This window comes from Halichoeres trimaculatus, unplaced genomic scaffold (genome assembly GCF_033239565.1).
Source record: "Halichoeres trimaculatus isolate MK-OKI-2021-1 unplaced genomic scaffold, fHalTri1.1 fHalTri1_scaffold_6, whole genome shotgun sequence".
Classification (NCBI taxonomy): Eukaryota; Metazoa; Chordata; class Actinopteri; order Labriformes; family Labridae; genus Halichoeres; species Halichoeres trimaculatus.
The window spans coordinates 20,155,244-20,169,675 of NW_027437184.1; the positions used below are offsets into that span (position 1 = coordinate 20,155,244).

Sequence of the window (14,432 nt, forward strand, 5' to 3'; positions counted from 1 at the left end):
GTACATACTTCTTCAGGAAATCCCAATGCTGTCTGTGCTGTGTGATGTTATGCTGGAAGAAGTACTTATCCCTAGATTGTTAAGGAAGCAAACAGTTCCAAACAGTTTTGTCATTTTAAACGGAATATATTTCAGGTAATTTGGGACACTAGCCTATATACATGCTAATACAATGAACCTTAACACTACTGTGTTTATATTGCCTTTAATTTGAGTAACTTTCCGCATAGATTCAAAGAGATGCAGATAGAAACCTACTTTAAAATGCATATTGTGAAGATTCTTTATGAACAAACTTTGATTATAAGCTAATTCTTTAATAATATCCTTTTTAGATTTTACAGTTTGTTCAAACTTACCTGTATAATATTCTATTAGACTTTACCACTGGAATTATTCAATTATTTAACGCTATTAATAAGGCTTTACAAAATAGAGCTTCATTGTTTGATGTAGGGTAAAAAAGGTTGCAAAGCAGCAATAATAAGTGAATCCATGAGCTAAAGTAGGTTTTGTCTAATCTATGACGTAACCTCTATTCATACTTAAATCAATGTCAAGAAAGTGGAAAAACACATTAAGGTCAAACCACACTTTTCATGAGGAATAAACACAATTTATTTGTTAATTACACAAATTATACACCTTAAGGAATTCAGAAATGTATCAGATGCTGGGATATGTTTTATTTGTCATGACAAATATGTTCACAAGGTGGAATTACAAAAACTGTCCCAGTATACCTGAATTTACCCTACATGCTGTCTCATACGTCGTGAGCATCAGGCATCACTTGTAAAGAGAGCAGTTACGCTGGCTCCGCCCACCCCTGTCTCAACCGGAAGTTTAGCTGTTGTTGTCACACTGGAAGAAAATGGCTGCTGCTCCGACTTTTTTTCAATGAAGACACTGATGTTTCAATTTCATTTTGTTTTCTCGCATTGGAACTACATTCGCCCGCTATGCAACCTTGAAGGTATGTCCACTCTGTTCGTTGAGTTTGACGTCGCTTTGTCGGTTTTTGTCTCAGACGACGCAACATCATTAGCGTGGCTCGTAACTTACAGTCTGCCCAGTGGGAAACAGACTAGCATGCTAACGTTAGCCGTGTTAGCCTCAACGGTCAGGCTTCAGCGAGCTTGTTGCTACTGAGCCACTCTGCACTGGGCTCTAGTCATCACTCTGAAATACCGTTAGATATACAGTTTTATTGACATGAGAGCATATCACGAAATAATTTGTTGGCTGGATCATGGGACGTATTTCATAATTAATGAAAAACTTAGATGAAATAGATTTCGTTCATCAGTCATCCTGGATGTTTGTGTTTTGCATGGGAATAAGCAGCATCCAGGCTCCTTGAAATCAGTACTGTTTTTTTTCCATCTGCCAACCACAAAGAGTTCATCTTTGATATTTTTTCTATCATCCGCGTTTGTGTGTTTGTACAGGGTGTGAATGGTCACTCTAGGAAGGTGACAGCGTGGGGCAGTAAGGACAGCATCGTCTACCGTCACTCGCCTTGCAGCTGGCGGTGGACCACAATGGTAAGTTTCATGTCTTTCAAGTCTTGTCCTTTCAAGTTTTCTTTGACATCCACAGTCATGTTATACTGTTTCAAGCATCCAACCACGAACCTCTCTGAATTTGAACTTTTCGTGTATTCTGTGTAGATTTGAGAAATCCTACCGTGACTTATTTGTTGTATTTGTCTCGTTTTCCACACAGCAACAAGTTTTGGAATATGCATTGGATCGAGCCGAGGTAAGGGCTGCTTTTTCTGCCTTGAATGTCTGTTGAGAGGGAATGAACAGCTGGTCTTCACCAGAAAGTCACACCGTCAGAACTGTCTGTGATTAATTCAGTGTTGTGTTTTCTAGTACATTGTTGAAAGTGCTCGACAACGTCCAGCCAAACGGAGACTTTCATCTGCTGGGAGAAAGAGTCTTTACCAGAAGCTCTATGAGCTGTACATGGAGGAATGTGAGAAAGAGCCAGAGTTAAAGGTTTGTGTTGCTTATCTGAACTCATGGTTATGACAGGGTAATTATGGACATGCATGACAAATGTCAATTCCAATGCAAATGCAAAAACAGCTGTGTTTTTAATGAATTTCAAAAATGCATGTGTAGTCAATCTGTCAACTGGATATGCTGCCAACTTTAGCAAGATGTTAAATTTAGAAGCATGACAATTTTGCAGTTTTTCTTGATGGATCTTACTTCATCAGATGGACTCAGAAAGGAGTGTCAGAGTTCATTCCTGTGGTGTGTAAGGCTGATTTCTTGAGCCTAATCATTTGCATTTAAGCATTTATGTCATAAAGATTCCCAGAATTATGTTTAATAAGCTTGTGTTATTTTCCCCACATGCTTTTCTTTGGTATTTGCCACAAGTTAGAAAAACATACCCTGCTGCGGATATTCTGTTTTGTTGGATGTTAGACAAAGTACAAAAATCAAACAGACTTTCGTGTTGTTTAGTTAGCTTGACAAAAGAAAACCAGGATGGAGAATAACGTCCACAAAAATGTAATATTAAAAGAAATTGCAACACTACAAAATTAATTTCACAAATTTATGTGAATGTAGTTGAGAATTGAATTTGAAATAAAATTCATGTTCTTGAAAAAACATCAACTTCAATTTTGACTCAATCTTAGAATAACTGTTGGTGGGAAACGACAACACACTTTGGAGTGAAGGAGTTTTGTTGGTAAAACAAATCTCACTTTTTTTTCCTGTTGGTTGTCTGTTTGAAGAATTTGAGAAGAAATGTGAATCTACTGGAGAAGCTTGTGTCTCAGGAGTCCGTCTCATGTCTTGTGGTCAACCTGTACCCGGGGAATGAAGGCTACTCTTTAATGCTCAGGGGCAAGAATGGATCTGGTAAGAAAGGTCAATCTAGCACTCATCATTCAATCACGGTTTTCATATCTGAGTACCACATCTTTCTTGTTAGTTGTAAAAAACCTGTTCTGTTTTGATTTCTAGATTCAGAAACCATCCGGCTGCCATATGAAGAAGGAGAACTGCTGGAGTACTTAGATGCTGAGGAGCTGCCTCCCATTCTTGTGGATCTGTTGGAGAAATCACAGGTGTGTATTCATGCAACTGTACATAAAATTTTGATGCTCCTGTGCAAGAATTACTTTGTAGGTCTTTGAACTAGCTATAAATTGTAAAACATTTTAAGAGTAAGAATATAGTAATGTAGCTAATACAAGTATTCTCAAAGGCTTCAGACTTGTTTCACAATTATCATTTTGCAAAGAAAAGCTGCAAGAATTTGGTACTCCTATTCTGTATCACTTTTTGTTAATCTCTTCTTTTGTATTACTGGTTGACATCCACCATTATCGCGTGTTTAGGTGAACATCTTCCACTGCGGCTGTGTGGTAGTAGAAGTGAGAGACTACAGGCAGTCCATTAATACAAAGATGCCTACCTATCAGAGCAGACACATCCTTCTGCGGCCAACCATGCAGGTTTGTTAACCAATTAAAATCTAATAAAATGAGATTAAAATAAAATACATCCATCAATTGCATCTCATAATGTTTAATCTGTATGTTCATTTTACAGACTCTAATCTGTGATGTCCATGCCATGACCAGTGACCACCACAAATGGACGCAGGTAAGTTACAGTTTTTACTAGACGTACAAGAGCTTGTTTTGTTTTTTTGACAATTAACGTAGAAAATAAACAATAAACTTACTGGAATGATGGCGAGTATGTCCTGGATATCAGCATCCTCTACTTCTTTTCTTTGCTTAAGGACGACAAACTACAGCTGGAGAGTCAGCTGATTTTGGCCACAGCTGAACCTCTGTGCCTGGACCCTTCCATTTCTGTCACCTGCACAGCCAACCGTCTACTTTACAACAAACAGAAAATGAACACTCGCTCCATGAAACGGTATGCAAAACACTCAACTCTCAAGGGTTAAGAGTCAGCTCACTTAGTAATCAGACATGCCAGAAAATAAACATTTAATGCTGTATGACATGAGGAAATGATTAGTCTGAGGGCTGCTGTATTGGTGTGTATGTGGGAGGTTATGTAACTTATCAGTGGGTACAAGATGATTTGATTGGAATGCTCAAATGAGAAACGCCTTGGGTTCATAATAAATTTATGCTTTTAAAGATAAAACATCAGGGAGACTCATGCTTGTTGTTTGTGTTGCAGCTGTTTCAAGAGGCACTCTCGAGCTGCTCTGAACAGGCAGCAGGAGCTCTCCCATCTGCCCATGCCACCACAGCTACAACTCTACGACTACCTACAGAGGAGAAAGGAGAGGAAAACTGCCCCTGTAATAGACCTGAAGATTTCAAAAATTGGAAACGTGAGTACCCATAAATGAGTATGAGTAGAATACACGGTATAACTAAGGAGATCAGATGATGGTGACCAAGACATTGTACTTCTTCTAGGTACAGTATTCATAAAAGCACTTTTCCACTTACTCTTGCTCATTTTCCTTTTAATTCTTTTTATTGCTTCCTTTTTTCAACTCCTACAGTGTGTCGACATGTGGAAGCAGAGCAACTGCCAGCTAACGGTACCGAAGGAAATTGATGTAAGTCACTTTATGTTCTACAGCACTGACTTAAACACTTGATAGCATACACTTAAAGTCCACTTGACTCATAGTCCAGCTGTTCTCATGTAGATTATAACAAACCAGATGGATGTATTTGTTTGTTTGCTCTAGGTGGAGAAGTACGCTGTGGTTGAGAAATCTCTGCAGTTGGAGGACTCTCAGCCCACCACTGTGATCTGGCCTGCTGAGGTAAGTGTGACAGCAGCAATAAAACTCTCTGTGGGTACCAATCAATGATCGCTGTTTGCTGTTAATCTGAAGCAGGAGAATGTTGCGTGTAGAGTATAATTCTTCATACAAAAATAATAAAAGCCCCCTTGTGTTTTTAACTCGGCACTGCTTTTGTTTTGTGTGTCAGCTATAATCAGATATGAGAAGCCTGGGAAAAATCTAAATATTGAAAACAGATTCATTGTTCACAATAAATCTCAGTTTAACACAAGCTTTTGCTATTGTGAAGAATGACAATCTACACTGGACTGCAGTAAGATCATGTCACTGCCTCATCTCAGAAGTGTTAGTCTCTCATGACAGAAAACCTCAAAACTTTCAGTGACAGTTTAATAACACCACATGAATTATTCAAACTTTATAAATCATAAAGTGTTTTGTTGAAGAAAAGCAAAAATAAAGAATTGCCTCTCATTTTAGCATGTAATGGTGACACACATGGGACAATTTAATTTCATGTTTATTCAAATTTTGAAACAGTTATGTTCATTTTAGTTTTATTTTAGATAATTCCTTTATTTCAGTTCATTCGGTCAGTCTGCGTGACATGCCAAATCTTTTTACCCCTCATTCCATTAAACAGTTACACAAATACAAAGCACCTCTAAACCTTACTCTGCACATCATAAAGACATATTTTCTAATCCACTTGTGTCCTGCATGTCAACACAGGAAGTTGTAGATGACTATACCTTTGAGTGTGAAGTGGGGGGCCAAGCACAGAGGACCAAGGTGTCTATCTTCCAGTCAATGGGAGATCCACGGGTGTATGGAAAGATCTACTGTGCTAAAGAAACAAAAGCAGAGGAGGACAGCAATGATCTAAAGCTCATTCACCCTCCGTAAGAACAGTTAAAAATAGTGCAAGTTTGAATTTAAAAAGCCTCTCTGGATTTACTAATCCCCTGTGTCTGTTGTTTACAGTTTTCTCATAGGCTCAAAGATAGATGCAGACCGGTGAGTCACCATGATTATTAATGCTGGTATTGTCAGATACTCAGATTTTGAGGATGTGCTTTTATAGGGTATTGTATAAACCATGTTTTGTGTCTTTTTCACAGGTTTCTCAATCAGTACAAAGGAGTTTATGAGAGAGACGTTAAGTGTCAGGTGAAGATGTCCCATAACTCAGGCAACTCGGGGCAGGGGCCGCCCTCGCCCAGCAAAGATGAGGTAAGGAAATGTTCAAGAATTCGACTGAAATACATTTTCTTTCTATGTTTGATCTTAGAAGAAGGGTTGGGGATTAAAAGTATAATTAGTTTAAGAACTCAGAGATGGGAGCTGCTGTGGTTTACAATTTGTATCAATGTTTTGAGTCTCTGTTTTGACATTTTGTTCTTTTTTCCTTTGCAGGGTGATGGTATTTCTCCATTGGTCCAAACGTCTGTTTTGGGAAAAGGTGTGAAGCATCGACCCCCTCCCATTAAACTGCCTTCAGGCAGCAGCTCCTCAGGTATGTCTTCTACCTCTGACAAAAAGAAAGGTGCAAACATGGTGGCCCTATTTGCTGTTCTATTGTGGTTAGTTCAAGGGACATCTGATAGTCATAGAAAGTCACAAACCAAAGTAGATGAGACAGGTTGGTGGAAAATGAGTGTAACCAAGCCTTAAACTGCAAATTCTGGACTCCATCAAATTCTGTAGCTTCATTTGTTCTAACTATAGAGAAGTATCAATTTGTTTTATGGATAGTACTAAAACAGCCAGGTTACACAGAGGCCAGGTGTTCCAAGGGTTGAAACTACTCTTCAGTACAGCTGGGTAAGTCAAGGGTCAAGTCCCAGGGCAAACCACTAATTACCTGATCCAGTCATACCCATATGAAAGAATGTTGCCGCCCCTCACCCAACACTTGGCAGCGCTGAAACTTGTACAAAGTTTTTCTCAGTTCGATTGGGTTTTATAAACAAAAACACCTGTGCAAAAGTGGACCCACAGCAAAAAAAATAAGAATTGCAGTTTAATTGGATTGGCTGCATATTAGTTCAGTACTCCAAGTTGGTGATCGCAGAGCACTAAACTTCCTATCTGCTTTTTTTGTTTTTTAGGTAATCCATATAGTTCCACCACCAGTGGTCTTCTGAAGTGCCCTACACCGCCTCCACCCAAAAGCCAGTCTCTGAGCAGGAAACACTCCATGGAGCTGGGCCAGGTGGGCCTCCTTTCGCCCGCTTCCCTCTCCCCGATGGGCACCACACAGAGTGAGTACAGCTGAGTCTGACTAACTGCTGGCTTTCTTGCTTCCATCAGACAGAGTTCTGAGAGTGAATTGTAATGGAGTGCTCCAAAAGTTTTCCGTAGCTGGGATGTTTTTTTTTTTTTTTTGTGATTTGCGAAAATGGATTTGACATGGATTGAAAGAGAAAGACTCCAGAAACATTTCTAAATCTTGACATGCAAATGGGATGTTGTTGTAATATGAGTTGATTTCTCATAATATTTTCCACATTATGATGAAAAACAGGTAAATTGTCAGAAGAAGCACTAAGTTTTAGTGTGAGGAGTTTCATAGTTTTACTTTACTTTTTAACTGGGATGCAGGATGATAGACCTCCAGATGGTATAAGTAGCAACATTCAACCAGCAGAAGCTTTAATAGTCACCGTCTTCACTTGATGTTAAAATTTAGGAGTGAAAGTAATAACTTTTCTTTGATAAACATGCTTACTTTTTTACCCCTCAAGGATCGGGGACCCCAAAGCCATCCACCCCAACACCTACGAACACACCATGCTCGACGCCTCACCCTGCCGACTCCCTCTCTGCTCCCCTCTCATTGACCCCCACCCCGTCAGACTTTCCAATGGTTCAGAGCCAGACACAGCCCACCCTCCTCACGCCCTTTGCCCAACAGCAACTTGCTCTGAGCCAGCCCCTGCCCGTTATGACCATCCCTCTGCCCACCATGGGGACGTCTATCACCACAGGGACTACATCATCGCAGGTCATGGCCAACCCTGCGGGGCTCAATTTCATCAACGTGGTCAGCTCTGTGTGGTAAGAAAATAGTTCCTGATGCAACACAGTCATCTGGTGTTTGGTGTCACCTTTCAGTAATGATGCTGCTCTGTGTGTGCAGCAGTCCTCAGACCCTGATGAGCGGCTCCAGTCCCATGCTGGGTCCAGGTCTTAACCTGAGTGGAATCCTGCCGCCTGGAGGGTTGATGCCCACCATGCAGTCAGCAACACAGACTGGTGAGATGTTACTGCTTTGATCAAGTAGGGATTCACAGATTTTTACAATTTTTAGTTTGCTTTTTTAACACCAGACCATGGGTTCAATGATGATGATAATGTCTACAGACTATATCAGGAGCCATATTTTCCCATAAAATGCACATCACGTGAGCCAGAGAGAAACATTTCACCCTCTACTGGAGAGTGGTAACTTTTTTCCAATACAGTTTACAAACAAAGACTGAGATTAAGAATTTGAATTTGAAAAAAATAAAAACATTTTTTTTGACAAAGAATCCAGATTTTGACATTGCCAAAAAAACTCCCAATATAGATATTGATTTTGATTGATTTCTCCCACCCCTACTTGTAAGAGATGCCCACTAGATGACAGTAAAAACTACAGATGTTGAATTAGTTCGAGCTCTGTTTTTTTCTGTTCTCTCTGTTAAAGTATATCTGAACTGTGTTGCAGGGAGTCCATTTGGCCTGAACAGCAGTGCTGGGTTGAGACCGTTGAATCTACTGCAGGTATGTTACTTGTTGCTCTTTTCCACTGTCAGCGGCATGCACTCTGTATTTGTCAGAGATAGTAACTGTCCCGATCCTGCACCCGTGTTATCAAACCTTACAAGCCTAATGAGCTGCAGATGACTTCGCTGCACAGCTCAGTTTCCTCACACAGCAAACTGTACTTGTAGAACACTCTTTATTCCCCCTCTCCCTTTTATCTGATATTTAAATAGTGCTAGTTACCCTGTGTTGTTTGATTGCTTGTTAACTCTCCTATTCCCCTCTTTCCTCATCCCTTTATTCCTCTCCCCTCGGCCTGTCCTCTCTCCTTTATCCTCACCTCCTGGTCTGTTCCCCTCCACCTTTTTGTTGGTGGTGTGTGTTGTGTGTGTTCATGTTTTACCCTCCAGATCCCCACCGGTCCTCTCATCTTTAACTCTCTGCAGCAGCAGCAGCTCTCTCAGTTCTCGCCGCAGCAGAGTCAGTCTGCAACCTCCAGCCCTCAACAGCAGGGGGAGACGGTGAGGAGCACTGATACTTTTGCACAGATGCACAAATAGGATTGTTATATATTCCTTCATTACAACACTTAAAGAGCAGATTAAAGATGGAGTTACCGTAATTTCTGGACTTTAATTGGCTTTTTTTAAACCCTGCAGCTCATACAACGGTGTGGCTAATTTATAGATTTTTTTTTTGCGGCCACCAGGGGGCATTCTTTAGGACGTACTCATTAAGCAACAATGATCTGCCATGATCTCTGATTATCCCCAAAGGGAGAGACAAACAGAGCAGTCAGCGGTGAGGAGAAGAAAAAAAACAGGAGGAGGACAGTTGAAGGCAGAGCGCAAAGTCACACCAGAGCTCGTGTACGGCCTTAGGAGTTAATTTTAAATTTACAGAAAAAGACATTGACCTATTTCATTTTTGTGTGAGGTCCTTTGTTTTAAACAAATATGCATATTTTGGACATTGTTATTTGAGCGTTGTGCTAATTAAGGGTTTATTTTTAGCTTGCAGAATACACATAGACCTAATTAAAATAAAGTTATTTTAGTTATTTTAACATATTTACATTTCACTTGTGGAGTCAGAGAGAGCATACAGATAGAAATGGATGCTGATCCAGGGTAAGACCACGCTGTGACTGCAGAAGGGATGTGTCCTCCTGAATGGCTTTCTGACACAATTCTTTAGGGAGTTTCATCTGGCATCTGCACAGGCATGCATTAATATTGTTTCATCGATAGCAAAAAGGAGCCAGATTTAGCCTAGGTTTGTTATCCTTATATTTTGGGGGACAAAGTGCAATGGTGCCAGGCTGACCCGTTTCTGTTTCTGTGTAAAAAATCTAATGTTGCAACGTGCGGCTTATAGTCAAGTGCGGCCTATAAATGTATGATTATTTTTTTCTTTCTAAATTTAGTTGGTGAGACTGACATGCAGGTGCGCCCAATAGTCCCTTGTTACAGTGTAACAATTAAATGTTACTTAAAGGCTCATGTTTCTTTGAATCTTAACTGGGATCTATGCATCAGCTTTTAAAGATAAACTATTACAGTGGCATGTCAAAAAGAAAAGATTCGTCAAACATTTCATCACTTTTTAAGTGTCAGGAGTTCACAAAGCCAGAGAAAAAATCTGAGCTGTGTAGCTTGAGTTGGTGATAAATGAGCAGATGTACACTGTGGCTGAACTGAAGTCCATCAAAAGTTATTACAGACTTCTCTAATTGGCTACATTTTTCCAGTGTTTGAAAGGGGAACCTATTAAAAAAGATTAGGCAAGGATTTATGGTCCAACACAAGAGCCAGGACTCTCCTCAAAGTGTGCCAACAAATAAAACACCAAATCTGGAATCTGCAACTGCAGAAATGAATCAGTCTGTGGAAACTGCTGCAATACTTCTTTTATACATGAAAGTTTTAACAGCTTGCATCAAACGAGTAAAACCCCAGAACCCAACACCATCGCTGTGTGTATTAAACTTGGACATTAAAGTTGTGAGGATTTGTTACTGTGGTAAAATTATTTATGACAGAATCTTGGTACCTCACGTGACCTTTGACTGTCTTTGCAGGGTGAACAGGGCTCAGATCAAAGCTTAGGAAACCAGCAAACAGCGGTTATCAACCTGGGAGTCGGGAGCTTCATGTCTCCCCAGGCAGCAGGTATGACTCATACATACACACACAAACACACACACGCACACGCACACACACAGACAAACATCATACACTGAGCTACTTCTCTAAAACAGTCATCTTTACTCACCACCACAACCTAATACACGACAACTGAAGCCATACCACTCAGTACTAACCCCGTCAGATTTACTCGTGTTCATTTCTGTAGTTTCTGTACATCCAGACTGTAACTGAATGATGGTTTCACTGAATTTAGCTGGTGCTCCTCTCAGTGGAGCATATGACAACTGGCAGGAGAGACTCAACCTCCCCTTCTTCTCTGCTACATTCTCTCTTTTTATTTTTCCTCTCTTGTTTTACCCCCCACCCTTTTTTCTTTCCTCCCTTATCTGTCTCCATTTCTGCATCTCTACCTGCTTTTTCATTCACACCTTTTCCCTGCTAACTCTATTCATACTCTTTGCCCTTAAACTCATGCACACACAAACACAAACTTTGCAATTCCCTCTCATTTTCCCTTCTCTCTCTTTCATTTCTCTCCTTTTGTGTGCCCTTGCATCCTCACCTTCCTCCCTTCTCTTTTCACCTTACTCTGCACTTGACCTCATACTTCACTCTTCACCCCCTTCCTTCTTCTTTCTGCACCGCTCCATCTCTCCATCACATCCCTCCCTCTGGGGCTCCCTGTCTCCCTCCTCCTCCCCCTTAGTGCTGTCCCAGTTGGGCTGTGGGCTGGACGGGTCTGGGCCCCCGCTGCCTTCTCCAAGGCTTCAGCAGCAGCACCAGCCACAGATCCAAGTAATACAGCAACTTTAACTTCTATATACACACACACACATACACACATTGACTTGATACACATCAAGACCCAACATTCATGCCTTAAGATAACAGGCAGATGATTTTAGTGCTGATTATGAAAGGCATTGTGGGGAAATTTCACGTTGTGCTGACTCCTTTGGACAAAATTAACGACACCTTTTAGAAGGATGCAGAGAAAAGAGGTCATTTAATGGTATGCAGCCATGTAAAATAATTAACTGTATTATTCTAAGACATTTCAAACTCTAATTACAGTGAGTAGCATTCAAAAGGAGAGCAGACAAAGCGATTACCTGCCACAGCTCCTGTGATACCTTGATGTGTGCTCCCGTAGCATAAATTTGCACATGGTCTGACTCTCGTCCTCAGCAAAGCGTGCAAATGCTGGCATACACATTCAGTCCTGTTCAAAGCTATTAGATCTTTTACTGAGCAAAAGCCCTGGCCTACAGGAAATGTGCATCTTTAGCTAGTCTTGTTCTAGTATCAGCTATGACTTCAAAACATTATGACAGAAGAAAATAATCTCAAGAGAAAAACTTCTCCTGCCTGCTAACTTATTTCTCACTGCCAGACTTCAAGAGCATCAGAGCCACTTCAGGGTGACTGTCAAAAATCAACTCAGTACCAAAATTCAGAATACCCAAAAATAACCCATCTTTCATCTGATTGTCTCATTTTATTCTCATGAAGGGCCATAAAAGGAATGTGATTTAAACATTTTGTTAAAAAAAATCCTCACAGTGCCTTTAAACTGTCTAAGAATGAGATAAATTCAGGTTTAAGAATAAAAGAAGGCTCCTCGCACATTTTGTCCTTTCATCAGACCTGGGTCAAATACAGGTGACCTGTAGGAAAGGCCAAATTTTCAAGATTTTTTTTGTCAATTTTCTATATTTACAACGACACACAGGAAAATTGAAGTACTGTCCCTGTCCTCTGATAGCAAGTTAAAAAATTCAAATTTTCATTTTAAAAGAGAAAGAAATTTAGAATTGAGAATATAGGGAAGTAAAATAAAGAAAATGAAAAGAAAACAACTCATATACACAGTTTTAAGAGGTTTACATCTTTTTTTTTAAATCAAATAGAGGTCATACTGTGAGTGTCATCTTCCTTCTCATGTCTGATATTATTCTTGATCAACAGCTTCACCCCAGGTCTGACTCTCATCCAAAGTCTCAAGGAGTTTAGATTTTTCTGTGTTGTGTATCCACACTATGCACCTCATCTTGTGTTGTATGTGTTGTTAAAATATTGTCTGAAACAGCAATCCCAGTACTCCAAGCAAACACACACACACACACACACACACACACACACACACACACACACACACAGCTTCTGGCAGCAGCTAACAGCGTGTTGAGCTGGGAGGCATGATCTCAGCAAAGCATTCAGCGACAGGGTCTGACCTCTTGTCATGGGAAACACACTGTTGTCATGTTGCATCTTAGCAGGTCACAGATGGCGGGCTGTAAGCATGAAACATCAGGGTTCTTCTTTATTTTTGTCCAGTTGAAGTTGCTGACTTACTCTGAGCAGAAAGCACGGTTGCTGAGCCGCATGCCTGTTGTTGCCAGGATCACAGCCAATAATGTGTCTCAAGATCCGCCACTGGTGCTGCCTGACTGTATCCTGCCTCACCCCCTGACACACACGCCCCCAAACCTGTTCCCCATAATCTCTATCTCTCCCTCCTTCTTCCCTGCTCTGCAACCCATTAACCACTCTTCTGTGTTTCTTCACACACCACCTCCTGTTTGTTGAGCCAGGCTTTAGTTCAGCTTCACTAACTCATGCCACAGACTTACTGGCACAAAGCATTCTGCTGCTAGTTTCAGAGATATTCCACTTTCAGCACCAGAACATGTTTCTAACATGCTGCAGTTTGCACCCACATATTAGGTCCACTCAGTTGTGCAGAATGTTGGTACTAATAACACTTTTTTCTCATCTTTCTTCTGCATTGGACAGTTGCAATTCTTGCAGCACCAAATGCAGCAGCAGCAGCAAATGGCTATGGGGGCAGCAGCTCCTCAGGGGGGAACACCACGGCAACATACCGCCAGCCAACCAAGAAGTAAGAGGAAGAGGAGCTTGCCACAGCCGCTCCCCAAGTCATGACAGATTGAGATCACACTAAAAAGCCCTTTCCCCTCAGCTACACCAGGACGTTGAATGATTCATACTGTGCTCTTTGTCTGCCTCACTGTGGAGTCTGCAGACAGAAGAAAAAACTTTTTGTCGTTTCTGTCTTTTTCTAGCTGACAAATTTGTATGTAATGGTTGCCAGAGGGTTTTGGACAACCAAAACTGTGTTCATGTTTGAGTAAAGGGGTTTTTAGAACAGGGAGACTGACGTCTAAAGAACCATATTGATATTTTTTGTGATGAAACAGAAAAAGGCGGTTCTCATGGGTAACAGGCATTCATAATTACAAGTTGCCAGGAAGACTTTTCTCTATGGGGGCCCCGTGGGTTGAGAGGATTACGAATGCACAGTCTCTTAGGAGTCCTCAGGAGTCTGCCTGATCTTCCTGTCTCTGCAATGATGGACTACGTTGGAACTGCCCTTTGAGAACGGATCCCAGCTGAGCTTATCAACACCAAATCCTCCACACAAAGCGTTACATGTGAAAGTGTAAGAATCTGATCTACGAGCAGGGCCTGGGAGCAGCTCTCTACCTCTCAGTCTGTTCGAAGTAATTCTTCTGTCAGCCATCGTGGCACAGGGCTCAACGTGGGTAGAGGGCTCAAGTTCAACATGCAAGACTGTGTTCCTGCTTTTGTACAGCACATTTTGAAAAAGGCATTTCCTTTAAATAAGTTCAGGAGCCATGAGAGTATTCTTATGAAACATCTAATGAGTGTGTATGTGAGACATTTCTGGACACTGAGAAATAATTTTTTAAGGATTCTTTGTCAGCA

At 40.9% G+C, this 14,432-nt stretch overlaps 1 protein-coding gene across 5 annotated transcripts; it reads left to right on the forward strand.

The window, feature by feature from the left end:
- The first annotated feature begins 841 nt into the window (after positions 1 to 841).
- supt20 (SPT20 homolog, SAGA complex component) lies at positions 842 to 14,377 on the forward strand. Of its 5 annotated transcripts, none has more exons than XM_074672112.1 (24): positions 842 to 976; positions 1,452 to 1,547; positions 1,729 to 1,764; positions 1,881 to 2,006; positions 2,762 to 2,897; positions 2,994 to 3,097; positions 3,371 to 3,487; positions 3,585 to 3,638; positions 3,781 to 3,920; positions 4,194 to 4,350; positions 4,528 to 4,584; positions 4,720 to 4,797; positions 5,512 to 5,681; positions 5,764 to 5,796; positions 5,901 to 6,012; positions 6,196 to 6,295; positions 6,891 to 7,043; positions 7,527 to 7,839; positions 7,922 to 8,037; positions 8,495 to 8,550; positions 8,943 to 9,053; positions 10,613 to 10,703; positions 11,389 to 11,477; positions 13,479 to 13,628. In XM_074672112.1, exons 2-24 carry the CDS (start codon positions 1,545 to 1,547, stop codon positions 13,626 to 13,628), a joined length of 2,502 nt encoding a protein of 833 aa, XP_074528213.1. In that variant the 5' UTR covers positions 842 to 976; positions 1,452 to 1,544. The 5 variants fall into 5 exon arrangements, with proteins under 5 accessions (XP_074528213.1, XP_074528214.1, XP_074528215.1 ...); XM_074672113.1 differs by having other exon boundaries at positions 7,925 to 8,037; XM_074672114.1 differs by having other exon boundaries at positions 2,762 to 2,888.
- The last annotated feature ends 55 nt before the right edge of the window (positions 14,378 to 14,432 follow it).